At 38.9% G+C, this 19,123-nt stretch overlaps 1 protein-coding gene across 1 annotated transcript in view; it reads right to left on the bottom strand.

Annotated features, from left to right (window-relative positions):
* Nucleotides 1–18,573, bottom strand: part of SYNE1 (spectrin repeat containing, nuclear envelope 1) — a gene marked incomplete at its 5' end in the record, with an annotated part of 159,599 nt that extends 141,026 nt beyond the window's left edge. Inside the window, 13 exons of the mRNA XM_010283199.1 lie at nt 330–500; nt 1,203–1,358; nt 2,074–2,391; nt 3,717–3,881; nt 7,827–7,970; nt 8,109–8,262; nt 9,146–9,318; nt 10,458–10,622; nt 12,329–12,484; nt 12,815–12,958; nt 14,532–14,714; nt 17,341–17,518; nt 18,437–18,573. Of these exons, the coding sequence (XP_010281501.1) occupies nt 330–500; nt 1,203–1,358; nt 2,074–2,391; nt 3,717–3,881; nt 7,827–7,970; nt 8,109–8,262; nt 9,146–9,318; nt 10,458–10,622; nt 12,329–12,484; nt 12,815–12,958; nt 14,532–14,714; nt 17,341–17,518; nt 18,437–18,573 (2,244 nt within the window). The remainder of the gene's footprint in view (nt 1–329; nt 501–1,202; nt 1,359–2,073; nt 2,392–3,716; nt 3,882–7,826; nt 7,971–8,108; nt 8,263–9,145; nt 9,319–10,457; nt 10,623–12,328; nt 12,485–12,814; nt 12,959–14,531; nt 14,715–17,340; nt 17,519–18,436) is intronic.
* Between the last annotated feature and the right edge of the window lie 550 nt (nt 18,574–19,123).

Here is a 19,123-nt window from a genome sequence, read left to right as displayed (position 1 = left end):
GCCACAGTGCATACTGATATGAAATATATATAGCAGGATGCCTTGTGAGGGGAATTTATTTTAAGTTTTAACCTAAAGCAAAACATATAAAACTAAGCATTATGCAAACATAGGATTATATTCTTTGGAGTACTCATAACCTCAAAGACCAAACAGTGATCTAATGCATCTATGACATGAGAACAGAAAGTTTTATACTGGGTGGTCCTTACCCTATTAGGTTCTCTGGGCAAGGTGAAGTCAAAATTTTGAGCAGCTGTTAATATGCATGATAAAATATAGCCTCTTTTGGTGAACAGAAATCAAAATTGCATTCAAGAAAGCTGTACCTCTAGTTTCTGCACTTTTTTCTCCATTGCTGTTTTATCAACCACTTCAAACTTGGTGATCACATTTCTGAAGTTCTTGATAGTAGCTCCGTACCAATTTGTATATGCACTAAAAGCCAATTCTGACTCCTCCATGCAGCGTATTTCTTCTTCCAGAAACTTTATTTGCTCCTTCAAACAAATATGCAGGGTAGGGAGAGGAAACAAGAAACACACAGATGTTTATCATTGCTATTGGCTACAGACAGCAATAAATTACTATTTAGTAATACAGCCTGATATACTAAGATTACACACAGGTTTTGAACTCTTTCATATCTAGCAGATAATTCTCACTGGGGTCTTGCCAGGGTGTACATACAGCAATCATTTATGTTAAAACTGAGTTAATACTAAACACTGAAAAGGTACTTATATTTCGCATTTTGAATTGTGACTTGTGATTATGGTACTATGAGACACTTACTACTTAAAGTGACCTGAATACTGCAACTTATCAATTCAAGTGTTCCCTGTCCCTATGTGTTTCAGTGATAACCTAAAAACAGTTCTCTAGAAGTCATTCAGCATTCAAACATACTGAATTCTGAACTTCTCTCCTGAAACTGCCAAAAAAGACAGTAACAACATCTGATTAATGCTGAGTATTTCTGAAAGGGCATTATCCCAATTGTGGTTCTTTAATACATTTAGTCCAATGAAATCTACATGCATGTGTGTACATATATATTAATATATATGTGACTATTATATTATTGAGTCTACAGTAATGAAGAAACTCTGATAAAGTCTAATTAAGAAAGTCTTTATACTTGCTTCTTAGCTAACAATTTATGATGTTACAATGAATTAAGTTACAATTTCATTACTTACCAAGACATGAAGAAGAAGAGTTTGGTAGCGAGATGTAAGCTGTGTAGCCTGGCTTCCCATTCTACTTGCAGTGAGACTTTCCTCTAGTATTTGCTGAGCTAATACCCCAACTTCCTCCACATCATCTTTGTAGATTGTAATTTCTTCATGCCACTTCTACGACAAAAGACATTATCCAGCTTATATGACTGATTCAAACATCTTAAACACCACAGGAATCTTTGTAACTAAGACAGGATATCATTGAAAATAAATACACGATTGTAAACATGGATTTACAACAGGAAAATAAAACAGGATCTGATGAAAATTTAAGTAATGAATATGCTGAAAGTTTTATCATACTATATGGACTGCATTTCATTACAATAACAGAAATGCAACCTGGACTTCCTATAGAATTTGCCCAAAGTTTTCAAGGTGACTGTAAAGCATAACCTTCAATCTCTTCAAATCTGCTTCCTCTGTTTATTCAGAACCATGTAATCTCCTTGCAGTGACAAAAGAAGAATTATTACATCAATGCAGAAAAGACTTCACAACACAGTTGGTCACATTTTGCTCCTGTTACCACATTAACACTTTCCCCCTCCAGGATCAATCTTTGTCCTTAGTTATGCCTTCATGCAGCACAGCGCACATGAATTCCAGATCTCCCTAGGAGATTTCAACATTGGTATAGCCATACCTTTACCAGAAAGTGGGAGGAACCTTGACCCAGAAGGCACAAAACTCTCTTTGATCCACCATTTTAGGCACCACCTCAGAATAAATTGCAATGCTTCCTGTCATTTTCACAGTGCAACCACGAACTGATGCAGAAACCTCACATGGTATTTTGCTTAAGGAATGCCTTAACTATATCCTTTACCTTCATTTGTTGAAGCTGCATCTCCTTTGTTGCTCTACCAGACTGCCTCCCAGTCCTGATAGCAACTTTCTCCTCCAGATCTATTAGCCACTCATTAACCTTCTGAAATTTTTTCTCCATTAACCTCAGCCTGCTCACAGTGGCATTTAATTGGCTTCTTGCTTCAGAAAGCCTGTGCTGATAAACTTGCCAATCTTGCCGTAAGGATTCCAGGGCTCGGTCTTCTATCTGGGGAAAGCCCCAGGGAATCACCTCCTCTCTGGAATGGACAGCAGCATTCAATAATGCTTGTCCTTCTGCACAGCGGACCTGCAGCTCCTGTAAAGGCAGAGTTATGGATACATACCCTACATTAACAGCTTGCTTTCACAGATGGCAAACAAAGCCCTGGTTCTACTTAAGACAAAAGCAGTTACCTCACGTTATCTAGACACTGCCTTTAGTTATCCATGGTTGAACATGTATTACGATATCTCTAAGATCACCTATGATGGCATGCTCACTTACAAAGCAAACCAAATATCACCATTATTGACAAGTGAATTGAGGAAAATTATTGACAAAGCATGCATTAAATTATTTCCCCTCCTGCTCAGTTTACCATCAGTTCTGAAAGATTAGGTGCCTGAGCTGGCATGGGATGGATGCAATCCATTCAGCACAGCCTTAAATTCAAAACTTTCCAGCTGTGTCAAGCGGACTGTAAGACTGATTCTAGAATTGAATCTGTTTAAAAACAAGGAACAAGGTGAGGCTTCAATCTTTTAAAATAAACCTATTTATTTTTACATATGTTTAAGATATTATTCGAAAATAATTCTTGATACTCTCTTCTGGACATGTGTGGCATTTTCATCTTACTAGAACTTGATTAGAAAGTATGAAGGGATTCAATCTGATTAGAAAACATATCCAGGAAATTACCTTAAAAAAATACAGTTGTGTGTCATCTTAGTTTACATGTGAAATATATATTCAGATTTTGTACAGTAAACTGCAATAACAAGACATATATGCAGAGTCTCTGATCATACAAAGACCTCAGTATCCTGAATAAAGTAGTAAATATTTCTTAACTCAAGTACAGAACTTTTGCTAATTCAACAACAGGTTTGAAAATATTTTAAGTCAGCTTAAAATAATAACTGGGAAATTACTGAAGTTATTACAGGTTCACCCTTCACTGTCACTTAAGTGATTCAGTAATAGTCTTCCCACCTCATCATGGGAGCTAGCCTACATGTCTGGAACTGCCTGAAAGTAGACGCCTCTGCACTGTAAGCAACAGAAGATGAAAAACCAATGAAAAATAACACTTCTGATATTCTATGAAACACAGGAAAAAGAAGAGGTAGGCCAACATCTAAAATAAATTCAGTACTTGCAAGAAAGCATTAGCATGCCCAGAGATTTTCATTAAAGGCCTGACACTTCTTTCTGGAAATGAGTGACAATGTTTCCACTGACTTTACTAGAACCATTTTTGAGCAGCAAAATACTTTTATATAATGTGACTCCAAGCTGTTCTCAAGACAAAGAGAGAGATTTAATTTTTTGTCAGGTGATTAATATTATTCTGTTATTTTACAAGTAGGATTTTTTTATTATTATTATTTTAACTTAGGATGTCACACATTATGTACCTGTAAGTCTCGGAGTGTTGCCTCCTGTTTCTGGGCATCACCATCAAGATGTGATAAACAGTCGAGTTTTTCCTGTTCCTTCTCCAGCCATACTTCAAAGGCTTTCAGATTTCTTTGGTAGTCTTGATGTAAGTTAAGCAGTCCTTCAGCTTTTGTTACTGCCTCCTGCTTGTTAAAATATTGTCATGGTTTAGCCCCAGCCAGCAACTAAGCACCACGCAGCCACTCGCTCACTCCCGCCTCCCCCAGTGGGACGGGGGAGAGAATTGGGAAAAAACTCGTGGGTTGAGATAAAAACAGTTTAATAGAACAGCAAGAGAGAAGGAAACAACAACAATCACAACAATAAAATACCGACAAAGGAATGTACAAGAACAAGTGATGCCCAATACAGCGATTGCTCACCACCCAGCGATCGACAGCCCGTCCCCGAGCAGCGATTTCCGCCCCCCGGCCAACTCCAGTTTATGTACTGGGCAGGACGTCGTATGGTAGGGAATATCTCTTTGGCCAGCCTGGGTCAGCTGTCCCAGCTGTGTCCCCTCCCAGCTTCCCGTGCACCCCCAGCCTGCTCACGGGCAGGCCAGCACGAGAAGCTGGACTGTCCTTGACTACTTAGCAACAGCTCAAAACATCAGCACGTTATCAACATTTTCTCATCCCAAATCCAAAACATAGCCTCACACTAGCTTCTGTGAAGAAAACCAGCTCCATCTTGACTGAAACCAGAACAAATATTTACATGTATGTGTATATATAATCTCTCTCTTAGTGTACCATCAAACCAAGAAAACATAAAACCTGGAATTCCATCAAGGTGAAAAGTTTGTTTCTGATGCTGAACTTTCCTAGAATTTAGGATTACTTGGATTCGGAGGATGGTTTGATCATAGAGGGCACAAATGTGGGGATACAGATACTTATCCTGAAAGATTCTTCATGTAAGTTTGTGACTTTTGGGATTTGAAATCTTGATGTGGGATCACTTTTAAATAACACCTTAGTGTCTAATAACAAGAGACCTTCTTAATTTTTATACCAATTTAAATTAACTTTACTGAAGTGATTAATGAGAGTATGAGCTTAGAATTTGCATATTTTTTCTTTGCATGAATTTTTTTGCCAATGGATTAATAACCTTCTATTAAGAGTATCTAGTATCTTTAGGTTTCAAACTGAAGTCTTTTGCGGGCAGTTCCTAGGGAACTGGGAGAGAAACAGACTGCAAGTCTTCTGTGTATGTGGGTGAGCAAGTTACAATAATTTCACAACCCAGCACTAAAATATTACCGTATCTGGGGTACAGCAGGAAAGGAGTCATATATTAGCAAAAGACTAGTCTTTCTAAGTGCAAGGAAAGTGTACTACATGTACTTCACATTCTCTAAGAAATGACGGGAATGGGGAATCAAGTTCAGATGAAGGCAAGACAGGCTGCATGTCAGGGTGGCAGGCTACAGAAGAAAAACACTTTCATAAGCAGCCATGAATTTACCATTTGCTTTACCTATTTCTAACAGGTCTGGATAGTGGGAGGAAGGAAGAAAAGAGGAGTGTGATCAATCTTTTAAAAGGCCTGTCCATGCCCAGTAGTGGGAAGAGGGAAAGTGAGACTAGTTCTCTTGCCTCTTGACAGTGGCTGCAGGGCATTACAGGTTCTGGTCTGCTCAGGCTTGGGCCACAAACCCTTGGAGAAACTTGTCAGGTTTCCCACCTGGCCAAAGGATTATTAAAGGATTTGACCATTCCTTACTTTCCAGCTATTTGTTTTGAAATTTTAATTTCTTTCTAAGGGTTAAATGTACTCTTGACACTTAACATCATCACCACAGTTGGGAATGGGGAAGACCAATGTCATCTGTGGTATTAGGTGGGAAGAGAAAGAAGCGATACTTCTTGCTACATAAGGAAAGAGGTATAGAGCTACCATCCATTTCTCATTGCTCCCATGCTATTGCTCAAGCTGAGCAAATACAGGCAGTCTGTATAGCTTTGTGCAAGAGAAAAAGGTAAAGGTTAGAGGATCCCTATGTTAACAGGAATACTATGTATTCACTAGCACTTCCCAGGACTTCTCTCTCTGGCAAACCTGAGTTCCTTCACAGAAGGTCCAAAGAAAGACAGTGCACTGCATTCTTTGTAGTTGTGGAAGAGAGTACCACAAACCAAAGGGGAATCACTTATGCATTTGGAAAAACTGAATTTGGGCCCTTTGTACAGGACAAACACATCGAGACAACAAAATTCAATTTTACTACACTGCTGTCATGAAGGAAAGTTGCCTGTCTGAGTATACATTGGGCATTATTTAATTACCACAGAAGAATTTGGGTTAACTGGAGATAATCACCTAGCTTTAAATGTATCACCAAGTCTTTTATTTCTTCTTTATCTTGTATCTTACATTAGAACCCATCTTGGTCTTTATCTGTCTATGCTCTAATCTTTTTCCAGATCTACGACATTAACACTTATCAGTAAATGCAGTACTTACCATGCTGGGTCTTTGACATCAGAGTCAGCTTACTTGCTAATAAAGTTTGTGTTCAAAAGTAAGCTCCTAGAGTTATCAACCATTTGTGAATTACCCGATTGACTGGCTGCATATCTTGCAAAACATACATTTATGCACATCACAGATTCAGAGATGCTTCCGACTTTTCAGCGACACTGAGAAAAATCATATCTACACTGAAGTAAATGAGACTTTTGACATGGAATTCCACAGACTATTCACCTGATGATTTTTTCAGATTCAGATTTTTAGGACCTTTCTGAAAAGATCTGAAGCTCCGTAGTAGAGGAAGACAGGTTGATAAATCACTGTAATAACTTTCTGTTACATTAAGTTAACCTTAACGTAACATTAAGCTGTCCCCAAACTTGGGTTTGTGTGGCAAGGTTTTGGTAGTGGGGGAATTGCAGGGGTGGCTTCTGTGAGAAGTTGCTAGAAGCTTCCCTTGTGTTTGAGAGAGAGCCAGTGCCAGCCAGCTCCAAAATGAGCCTGCTGCTGGCCAAGGCTAAGCCCATCAGCGATGGTAGTAGTGCCTATGGGATAACGTATTTCAGAAGGCAAAAAAAAAACAGCACTCAGCATTTGCAGCCAGAGGGGCGAGTGAGAATATATAAAAACAACTCTGCAGACACCAAGGTCAGTGAAGAAGGAAGGAGAAGAGGTGCTCCAGGTGCCACAGCAGAGATTCCCTTGCAGCCCATGGTGAAGACCATGGTGAGGCAGGCTGTCCCCCTGCAGCCCACTGAGGTCCACAGTGGAGCAGATCTCCACCTGCCCAGGGAGGACCCCACGCTGGAGTAGGTGAATGCCTGAAGGAGACTGTGACCCTGTGGGAAGCCTGCAATGGAGCAGGCTCCTGGCAGGACCTGTGGACCCATGGAGACAGGAGCCCAGGCTGGAGCAGGCTTGCTGACAGGACTTGTGACCCTGTAAGGGACTCACGCTGGAGCAGTCTGTTCCTGAAGGACGGCACCCCATGGGGAGACCCAGGCTGGAGCAGTTCGTGAAGAACTGCAGCCTGTGGGACGGACTCATGCTGGAGAAGTTTGTGGAGGACTGTCTCCCATGGGAGGGACCCCATGCTGGAACAGGGGAAGTGTGAGGAGTTCTCCCCCTGAGGAGGAAGGAACGGCAGAGACAACGTGTGGTGAACTGACCACAATGCCCATTCCCCATCCCCCTGCGCTGCAAGGTGGAGAGGTAGGAGAGAATTCAGGAGCAAAGTTGAGCCCAGGAAGAAGCGAGGGGGAAGGTGTTTTAAGATTTGGGTTTATTTCTCATTATCCTACTCTGATTTTGATTGGCAATAAATTAAACTAATTTCCCAAAGTTGAGTCTGTTTTGCCCATGACAATAATTGCTGAATGGTCTCTCCCTGTCCTTATCTCGACCCACAAGCTTCTCATTATATTTTCTCTCCTCTGTCCAGCTGAGGAGGGGGAGTGATAGAGAAGCTTTGGTAGTCACCTGGTGTCCAGCCATGGTCAACCCACCACAACCCCTCATTTAACTGTAAAATAAATGACCAATGAAGACCTTCTCTTTTTCCTTGTTGCCAACAAAACAAGAGGGAGTGCTATCAAGAAAAGCTGTACCCTTGTTCTGTCTTGGAGGAACTTATACCGCTCCTGAAGGTCCTGGAGTTCAAGCTGAGTGACATAGTGCTCAGCCATCCCACTTCCTTTCACTTCAATTGTCTCCAACAGGCTGCTGTGACTCAACACCTCTTCACTCAGTAGCTGCAAAACAGAAAGAGAACACATTTATGAATGGGCAGTATTAAAACAAGACCACAGATTAATCTTGCAGTTATTCAGCCTTTTTGTTGCTTATAAGGTGATATGGGCTTGTTGCTGTTTGTTGTAAAGTAAACACACCTTTGCTTTGCTGAGGGCAGCTGTTTTTTCCCTCAGTTCAGCATATTGCCTTTCAGAAGCATTCATACTTGCTTCTACTTTATCCATCCAGCTGGAAAACTGACGAACATCATCCTGGTAACTTGTCCATTTGGAGAGAGCTCCTTCCAGTTGACTGTAATTTAAAAATACACATTTGTTGTGACAGTGGAGGTTTTCATGCAATTTAAGCAGCGAGATACAGTCATATACAGTTATTCTAGACTATATTTATAAGAAATATATATCACAGCTTAGGCAGTCTGAGACAGAGCTGCTAAAGCCCTATAGGTTTTAACTAGAAGCACTGTTTGGCTGATAAAGAGAAATTAAGTTTTCCAAACTTGGAATATTAAGGAGGTAAGCTATACAGCTAGCTGATATTTTCTAGCTTTAGTAAATAAAATATAACTGAAAGCATAAAGGTCCAGAATCAGAAATTTTCCGTCCTTTTGCATACGTTCGAAAGTTGCAGCATTCTAATGTTTAATTACCTTTGTTGTTTTAAATGGAAATATTTGCAGCTAATGATGCTTCACCAAAGAAGGATGCATTTTTCCCCTGTATTTCTTTATTCTATCACTTTGAACATCACTATTGGACACCGTAATTATAGCACCTCCTGTGAAATGCCAGCAATCAGAAAACCAGAGAGGATCTTGATAGAGCAAGATTAAGACAAGCACATTAATGTCAGTGACAAGATCTTCTCATTTCTGTGAACAACTGAAGGCATCAAGTGCAACTCAAAGTAAAATTTACAAGATTATGAGCACGGAATCCACTTTTAAGAGTATATTGACAATAAGCGTTAACATTAGATCCCTCACAGTTTCCTCCCCTTTTTCTAGTTCAAATGAATACATCACTTAAGGTCTCTAGACCTGCAATGTTAGGCACATGCAGTCATTTTATATGAATTTGACTCTTATAATAATAAAACTCTGGGAATTCACTTCTCAAAAATTTTGACAGTCCTTTATTGCTAAGCATCATTCTGCACCTTATGCCCTTTTTACCTTTTGCACTGAATACAAGCAGACAGAAGAGAAGCCCAGCTGTCCTTGAGGGTTTGCAACTGCCGTTCAATCACTGGTACTCCCTCCAAAGAAGTATTTTGCAGAACAGATTCTCCTCTTGTCAGAACCATTTTCATTTGGATTTCTTTTTCTTGTTTCACTGCTAGCAGTCCCTAAAAAGTGAACGGAAATTGTTCTACTTTTATCATTAATGGGCATGAGCATAGTAATGGGCTTTACTGGAAGATGAGCTGATCAAATTTAGCAGCTTGTACAAACAGTCAATTGGAAGAGGGACAACGGGGTTCACAGCTAGGCTTCACAAGGAAAAAGTGACTTTCAAAGGGCCATTTGAAAAATCTTAGTTGACAGGGAAGTTTTCATGGAATCTGTGTATGTTCTTACAGCATATCAGAGAAGGTACTGTTGGGTGGAAAAGCTGACATTCCAAAAGGAATGTAATTTAGATGGAAAACAGGAGGACTCATTCATGGAGAAAACAAAATGTGATGATAAAGCTCTTCCACAGGACTGAAATACAGTTCTACAACTCTAGGATCTATTTGCAACACAAAGGTACCAACATATAAACTCAGTAGAATATCAGCAACATCAGCTTAGAGACTTCAGCTCCTGGAGCCGCACAGTTGCAAACTAGCAGGTTCTAACACTATGCAAAGTCATGAAAATCCTGAAGGTACAAACCTGAAAGACTCAACAAACAAAAGGCAAAACATAATTCTAGTATTTTGCTTCAATCTCTTACTTTTTGATGTATCCTTATAATTTTGGGGACTTGTCCATATTTTGAACATGGCTCAACATCTGAGACATCAATAACGTGATTGTTTTCCACATATTGCTCTTACCATCTTTTGTGCAGCGGTATCAATAGATGCTATTTTCTTAACTGTAGTCACCATTTTAAAAGTAAACAATTACAAGAAAATCTGTTCTGAATCATCCATATGACCTGTAAAATCTAGGAAATAATGCATTAAACTAACAGAAGTGAATATCCTACTTCTTCCATTTAACCTTCAGCAGCCAGACAACATCTTTTGAGTTTTTTAAGAAATTGCATATGTGCAGTTTTCTGTGTTATAAAGGTCCCTATAACCGTCTTAGAGAAAACTTCTAATTATGAGCTCTATCCTCTATGAAAAGAGTTATTTTGGAGCAAATTGAAAATTGGTGTGTGAATGACAACAGTTGTTACACTAATATGCAACAACTAACGTAAGGTACCCTGTATTTGCATTCTTCTTACAGATCTAAAAAGAGCAGGTTTTGGAGTCTATTGTTTCCATACCTCTAGCTTTAACATCCGGCTGTCCAGAACACTCTTGTCTGCGGTGGGATGACAGTAGGAATCCAGCATGTGAACTGCATCAGCCACCCAGTCCTGGAGGTCCTTGACACTGTGTGAGAACTGCTGGTGCTCTGCTACGACCCTATCCATTCTGGAAACTTTCTCCTGCAATTCATACAGCAATTAGCACCAGCAGCTATTCAAAGGACTGATTATTCCCTGTATCTATTGACTTTAGAACGAGTCTAAAGTTCTCTTCATACACTGATAATTACAAGTACACTTACTTGAGCATGGAATGAATTTTGCATACACACATTCACACGCATTCTCCAAACATAATATACAAATTAAAATTTCAGAAATGCTGGTTTTTGTTTTCTAAATGTAAAGCTTCATCTAATTGTCTCTTCTCATCCAAAGTAAATGAGTTTTTAAACATCTGGTAAATCATACCTCAACTCCATTTCACTGCTGCAACTGAAGATAACTTGTTAAATCTGTCAATGCACAAGACAGATTTAAGCCTGTGAAGCTATGCCACAGCAGCAACATTACTTTGTTGATACTTGGAAAAGAAACACACGTTTTCCTCAATGACTCCCATTGGCATAATGATTCTTCTGAAAAATTACTGACACTCATACGAATCAAAAATAAATGCTCAAGTCACATTCCTAAAAGGCCTGAAGTGAACAGGAATACAGAGCAGGGTGTATTTCACATGATGACAGAGATCTAAAGTCAAGCCACAGAAACAGGCTTAGGAAGGATCTTTCTCAAGCATCCATGGCTATCCAAAGAATTTCAGAATTTCTCTCATAGGCTGGATCATACGTATCTTCTGCTTCAGACTCCTTCTGCTCATCCTGAAATCTCCTACAAGTTCTGTCCACATAAGCCAATGTTAGTAACTCATGCATCTCTCCCTTTCTCATTTTGCAGTCATGAAAATTTATTATGGCCGTGTATAAAATCATTTTCATTAAGTCATACAGCTCTAGGTATCCTTCATAATTTTTATTTCCACAGAAAAAGTAGAAATTAACAAGGTAGCAATTGCCCAAACATACATAAATACTTTCTGAGTTGAATTGTCATGCCATAACATATTTCCTACATCTTTAATTATTCTCATTACTACAGTAACTATTAGCCTAATTCCATATCAAGCCTCCTTCATGACTGGAACTTTTTGAAAAATAACAGTCCTAACACAAAGACCTTCTGATCTGTTTACACAATAGAAATAGTAGAACTATTAAATGGTGAAGTGTGCCAAGTACCACCTGGCAAAACAGAGTTAGGTTAAACTCTCAGCTCCTAGCCTGATGCTTTAGAGTATGGCCTATGCCTCCCCTTGAACCCTCAAAAGCAGACTAAGAGGTAATTTTTTTGGGAGACCAACCTACTAGTTTTAGATGAAGATGCTTACTATGAAAATAATTAATCATTATTATATGATGCAATGAAGTAATAACTTTTCTGCATTCTGTATTTTCTAAAAAAAAAATAACTCCCCTAAGTTTTGAAAAATACTTCTTTCAGGTGCCACTTATTACAAAACTAAAATGTCTTCAATGCTTGAAATAATCAAAATCAAACCTGATTATTGTATAATCAGCTGGGGTTTACTTTTTAATCAAAACATATTAAAAAAAAATAAAAATTACAATTCCATTTTGTTTAAAGTCCATGGAATTATCCAGGCCCTTACTTCCCACTCTTTAAAGCTAGTGTGAAAGACAAGATAGCTCAGACATACCACAGAGCAGACAAGCAAGACAACTGCAGTGTTTCACATGTCAGTTTTCTTTTTCCCCACATACTTAAAATGAACTGCTTAAAAGCACATACACTGGGTGCATTACCTTTGTCAGATTGCTTAGAGTAAGATATTGAGAAGACAACTGAGACACTCTGCGCATAAAGCTTTTGCTGACAGCTTGCTCTTCCCACAGCTGCTGAGCTTTCTCTTTTAGCCCGTTGAGCTGATGCTCGTGGCAGCTTATTTCCTCGAGGACAGACTGTAAAGCACAAGCACGTTAATATTGAGAGTGGGTGCAAGAAAGCAGGAAATACAGAAGCACGAAGGCCCAGTGAAAAACAGAAATGACATATGGCAAGCTTGCTGAGAAAGGCACACCATACAGCTACAGCAATGAAGCAGCATGTCATAAGAAATGTGGAGATGCAAAACCTGATGGAACGGGATCATCAACAGCAATCCTTGAAAACAGTTCTCATCTTACTCAGAGGTCAGGATGCTAGACTGATCAAGCTTTTGTAAGGGATCAACAAGGCTAGGAGGATGAGACAGGAAAGTCTGTCTGCGTTAAAAAGGCTTATAAGGTCACCTGCAACTTTTGTTGTTCTCTCCTCTTGGAAGGAAGATCATGGAGCCGACTGCTGCTTCCTTGTACAATCTTCTCTGTTGTGGTCAGCCACTCCTGCAGAGGCTCAGCAGTTGCTTCAAAGTCCTTCATCTGGATTTTTAAGTTCTGGAAGACATGCACAGATCTATCAATGGCCCCACTGCACTGGGCATAACTTTAATGCACAACAGACAGATCAAACATACAAAGAGGATATACAATTGCAGCCAAATACTACACAACTCTTCAAATAAATTATACTAGCTCTGCTCCTTGCTATCCCACAAACAGACACTGAAAGAAAAGCCTGAGAGAGAACCTCTTTAAAATACAAAATAGAAGCAACAATGTAGGATAAGTCTACACAGTTGGGGGGTGACTGAAGCAAATTTCCTCTTAACTGAACGCTTTACAGAACTTATGAGCTTTGACTCAGTGCGTGTCTAACTTGCATAGCTAAGGCAGTCTGAAGAAAGGCTAATCTGGGATATGAGTTACCTGACATTTGACTGCAGTCATTCACACTAACCCCTCCTTAAATGGGCTGCCACTATTCCTAGGTGATGTATGACTAAGTTCAACTCAATCCTGGGAATCATTTCTGATTATATTCTTTTTTAGTGTAAAATTTTGGTTATAAAAACATGTGCATAAAGGCATATGTGGGCATTCCTTCAGTGCCTGCATATTTTTCTTGTAGGCTTACGCTGCATGATTAAAAAAGAGCATTTGAAACAACTCATATGGAATGGAAACCTGAACAGCATAGTTCCTGTGCCCTAGTTATTTCTATTCCCGCCCCCCCCGTCTGTTTTAGTTCTCTTTTTAGCTATAGCTTTATCACTTAAATACTTAAATTAAACATCAGAATGAAAAAATTAGTGTATGATACTAAAAAATGTTTGGCTCAAAAAGATCAACCTCTAAGGACATCCTCTTCCCATGGCAACCCTGAGATGAAGAAAGGTAAGTCCTTGCTACCTGAGAATTTTCTTTGAAAGGCTTTTGTATACAATGTATTAAATGTATTTAAACTTCTCCTCAGGTGGCTAGGCAGCACTGGTTTGAAACAGGAATGCCTAGGAACTTTAATTCTCCTATGCTATGCAGGGAGTTCCAGCTAAGACCTTTAGACCTTACCTTAAAGCCTACGCCTTAAAAAAGATTATTTTTTTTAAGGTATTCACCTTCTTGTGTTGATTGAATTCTGAGTTCTGAATACAGAAAGTCACTGGGGTTTATTTAAACAGTTGCTCAAAGAAATCATTACATTTTACCAGTTTGCAATGAGAGGCACTTACCCACTGTACTGAGACTATTCAATCAGCAACAGTGTCAGAAATCTGTGCTAAAACAGTCCTTAAAAAAGCAAATGTGTTTTAGTAATCCAGTACATTTGATGAAACTCATGTTAATGAATTTGAGCAACTGCTATCTTTGCTACAAAGACTTCGCTTTGCTACTCTGAACACCACCCTGCTACACTGAAACACTCCACTTAAGTGGAATCAGGTTGTAAGGAAAGAAGTAAACAAAAGTAACATGTAAGCAGAAGAATGAGACTTCATGAAAACAGGTATTTATTAGTTCCGTCGCATCATAAACACAGCTATATAGAATATCTGAGCTGCACTGCTTGAAACAAAAAACAAAGAAGAAATTTAGATCAAATCTTTCCCCACTGTGACTGGTTCAATACCTCCAATGCAGATTCCTTCTGGTGGAGGGTGGTGATAAATTTTTTCCAATCTTCTTTAGCAGTAGCAGATTTGTCCCGGATAACTTTAGCCTTTTCTTTTGGTAAAACAGAGCACAGCAGTTCTCCTTTGGATGCTACCAGGTTTAGTTTTTGTTGCCCATTCTCACTTTCTGATAAGAATTCCTAAGAATAGTAATAAAAGAAGCTAATTGGTGAACTTCAGGTCCCAGTAAAGGTCAATAGCAAGCTCCCAGAAAATTTAACAAGGATAAGAGTTTATTGTTTCTGCTCATTAACATAGTAACTCATCTGTCGGTACTTTCCATTTTAAAATTGTTCATATTTATGGGATTTAGGGTCAACAGTTACTTAATCCAGAAATGGCATGCATTTAAATAATCTATATATTAAGATTCTAAGATTACCTGTATGTTCTGCATTTCACGAGACAATTACTGGTCATTTCGTTGGTATTATACTTCTTTAAATCTCCATGGTACAGAAAATGGTAGCAGTTTCATTTTGGGGAACCAGTATCCTGGCACAGGTAACAGCAAGAGACGGGGCCCGTTCTGAGGCACGCACAGGACCAAAGCCTTGCCCACGGATGACAGCCACACTGGACTGCCAACAAGCGCGTTGGGGTGTTGACTGAAGCCTAACCCTGAGCAATGTCCAAGCTGTGTGATTTATCCCTCTGCATCCTTAACTTACCTTCCCTGTTTGGAAGTACTTTTCTTCATGGCACTCTTGCACAATGCTGGTGTGCAAGAAGTTTATGGAAAAATATGTGTGCAAGAGTTATACAGAAATGTAAGGAAACAGCCAGATTTTTAAATTCCAATGTACTGGCATGATGTTCTTACAACTTGTAATTATTAAAAGACTTTGTAAGCATTTAGGACTCAAAGGAATTAGCAGTGTTAAATACCAATATTTAAAACTGTTACTATCATGATCATGTGATACACAAATAGTTTTATATCCACAATTATAAGGTTACATCCGTGTCCAGAAGTAAGAGGCTTGATACAAAAATTACTAAGACGGGTTCTGCTCTGTGTTACACTAGAGATCTTAGTAGAGAATGCAAAGGGTCTGTTAGCTTTGAGACACTTAGTTCAAGTTCTGCCTCTATTAAAATCAAAGATATAATTGCCTTGTGACAATCATGTCAAATGTGGTAACAGACAGAACATTAACTTCTAACAAAAATAAAATGTTAAGTTTATACAGATTACCCAGATATCTCTAGAAGTTCTAAAGCAGTTACTACACATGAAAAAAGTTTATTTCATCTAAAGCAGCTTTCACGGAGGAGGAGAACAAAGCAAGGTCTTATGCTATGAAGCAGCTGCAGTGATAAATAAAAAAAAAAATCTTAACCACTGTTGGGGAAAAAAGCCACCTTGCTAAAGCTCTTATATTTAATGTCAAAAACTACAAGGATTTTTTTCCCCTGGTATTTCCTCTAAACATATCCTCATTTTGGGGTAGTCAAAGATTTGATATATTAATACAGTATTGTTTATGATTTTAAGTAAACCATTTAAGCAAGGGAAAGTGAATTTAATAAGAGGAGGAGGAAATGATTTGGGTTTTGGTATTTTCTGAGAAACTGATATGAATTTCTTTTGTTATTCTATCTAACTGAAGGTTTAACAGTCTCATGATGTAATTCTCATTCCCCTATTTTCAGTTAAAATTATAGTTATATTCTATTCATAAAAGTATTTCTTTCACTTGCTTGTCCTGGTTTCAGCCAGGATAGAGCTGGTTTTCTTCACAGAAGCTAGTGTGAGACTGTGTTTTGGATTTGGGATGAGAAACTGTTGATAATATGCTGATGTTTTGGGTTGTTGCTGAGCAGTCAAGGACAGTCCAGCTTCTTGTGCTGGCCTGCCAGCGAGCAGGCTGGGGGGGCACGGGGAGCTGGGAGGGGACACAGCCGGGACAGCTGACCCAGGCTGGCCAAAGGGATATTCCCCACCATACGACGTCCTGCCCAGTACATAAACTGGAGTTGGCCGGGGGGCGGAAATCGCTGCTCGGGGACGGGCTGTCGATCACGGGGTGGTGAGCAATTGCTGTATTGGGCATCACTTGTTCTTGTACATTCCTGTGTTGGTATTATCATTGTTGTTCCCTTCTTTCTTTCTGTCCTATTAAACCGTGTTTATCTCAACCCACGAGTTTTGTTCCCAATTCTCTTTCCCGTCCCACTGTGGGAGGGGGAGTGAGCGAGCGGCTGCGTGGTGCTTCGTTGCCGGCTGGGGCTAAACCACGACACTTGCTTTACTAAAATAAACTTTTAATTGGCATTCCTTTCCACAGAGTTGTTGGGGCTTGTTTTAGCTTTATGTGAAAAAGATACTTTTAAAATGCCTGCTCACACTGCATACATTTTAACTCTGTTGCACTAGAAGGGCTCTACTTTCATATATCAGGAAAAATATTTACATAACTTCAAAATAATTCCAGGTACTATGTCTCGATTCTGATATTATTCTGATTTTACAGTACCCTCCTACTTTAAAAATATATCTTTTTCCTTTTGTAAAAAAAAGAAACACAAGGAAAACTACTATGGGAGACAGTGACTACATACAAACTCTAGCCCAACAGTTAAACTAAACAAACTAGATTAAAAAGAAAAAGATAAGTGTTTATTTCCTTGTAATTAGTCACCTTTACTGTTAACAATAACAACACTAACAAAAAATAGTAATTAACCAAACAATTCAATCTGAGTTTTATATGAAACTGATTGGGACTCCCTTAGACTAATATGTTACTGCTATAGAGTTACCTGTATTTTCTGCAGACTTGCTGAAGCTTCACCAATATTTTGAGGCACGTCAAAGCATTTGGCTGTAGTGACTTTTGCGTTGACCAGCCACTGCTGGAAGTCCCTGAAAGCTGTCCGAAATCTTTGCTGCAAGATCTGCTCTTTGCTCTGACATCCTTTTGAAGCTTGCAGGCAGAGGCTGGGTTTATCACATCAGGGAAGAATAAGAGAGCAAGGGAGGGAGAGAGGGAAGGTAGGACTGTTAGGTGAAATGCTATTACTTAGTTCTCCAAAATACAACAGTAAGGTTAGGTTAACCTGGATTCCTCCTACCAACTTTTAACTGAGGCACCAGGAAATTCATTAGAAGCTTTCAGTTCTTAAAAGTGAAGCCTGTAAATTGGGACGTAACTGTCATGGATCTGACAGGTATAGCAAGTGTTTCCAAAGAGCAACTCAGCGCACCTAAGCATGAACAGTTTCTGCAAGCCCCTTTCTCTCTCTAGAGACAATACGTGGAACTACAGTGATCACAATTCTAAATTCTGTGGCTCAGTTAAGTTCATAATGTTAGAAGGGATCAATCTGGGTCATCATACCCTTCTTCTCAGCAACAGAAGCCAAAAGCTATAACCCCCTGCAAGAGACAACAGAATCTTGTGTCTGAAATGCACGTGTCACACTCCCAAATAAATCAGCTAGAGTGACCTGAGCAAATGCTAGCTCTCCTGTTTCAGGGAACCAGCCAAAGAAGAGTAAACTGAATGACAAAATTAAGAAAAAGATCTTAAATAGCTGGTATAGCTTGCTCCTCCTTCAGACAAATAAACCACAGTGCTACCTCACAGTTTCTTACAAGGATTCCTCCTGCAATAGGTCAGGTGTGGGTATATATTAGTTTCAGCTAAGTTTAGTGGCATAGCCTGGGTTTTAGAAAAAAAACCAACAAATTGCTACATTTTACAATCCCTATTGACACCAAAATCAAAATAATTATTCTAATCATTGTATACCTGTTTCTAATTCTAAAATTATAATTAACAGTTCCCTAAAAGACAGCTCACGCCCACACACACTCACACGGGATTGATTAACTATAAACAAGATGAATGTGTACCTGTTGTACTCCTTAATCAACCCTGAAACTTTTGAAGAATGAGTACTCAAATCTCTGGAAAATCTACAAAGATCATTTAGCTGAGTTTTGATCTCATCTGTCATATGTTCAGACTTTAACAGAGCATCCAATGTTTCCTGTTAAAACAAAACAAATGAACAACATTGGTGAGTAAATTACAATAAGTAAATAAATGTGAATCAAAATTTATCAGAATTTAAATTCAACTTAATTTATGATCTGTTGTACGTTCACTTTCAAGAGTATTTTAGCAGTCAAACCTACAGAAGCTTAGTTGAAATTATGAGCTTCTGGAGACCAAATTTCTGGAAGCCTCAACTTTCTTAGCTCAAAATGTTCTCAAAGAACAGTTTAAGATATAAATTTCATTTTAATAAATGACCTATGATATTGTCAGTTAGCTGTACACATATAAAAGTACATACAATTAGGGAATAGCAAATAATATATGTTTATATAAATATAATTAGCCTTTTGGCTTGAGTTTAGCATGCTCCAATAAAAACTGTTTTGAGCTGTATCCAAAAATTAATTTATGCACAAAGCTTTTAACAGCTTCAACTCTTCCACAGAGAGCTTCATAATGTGAAAGTACAGCTGCTCACAGTCCTGTGAGATTAAATGGGTTACTGCCTGTCATTGCTGCACTGGAAAGACTCTTGCTTC

Source organism: Phaethon lepturus, unplaced genomic scaffold (genome assembly GCF_000687285.1).
Source record: "Phaethon lepturus isolate BGI_N335 unplaced genomic scaffold, ASM68728v1 scaffold8940, whole genome shotgun sequence".
Classification (NCBI taxonomy): Eukaryota; Metazoa; Chordata; class Aves; order Phaethontiformes; family Phaethontidae; genus Phaethon; species Phaethon lepturus.
Note: the sequence above shows the minus strand (reverse complement) of the source record. Positions and strands in the feature narration are given on the sequence as shown.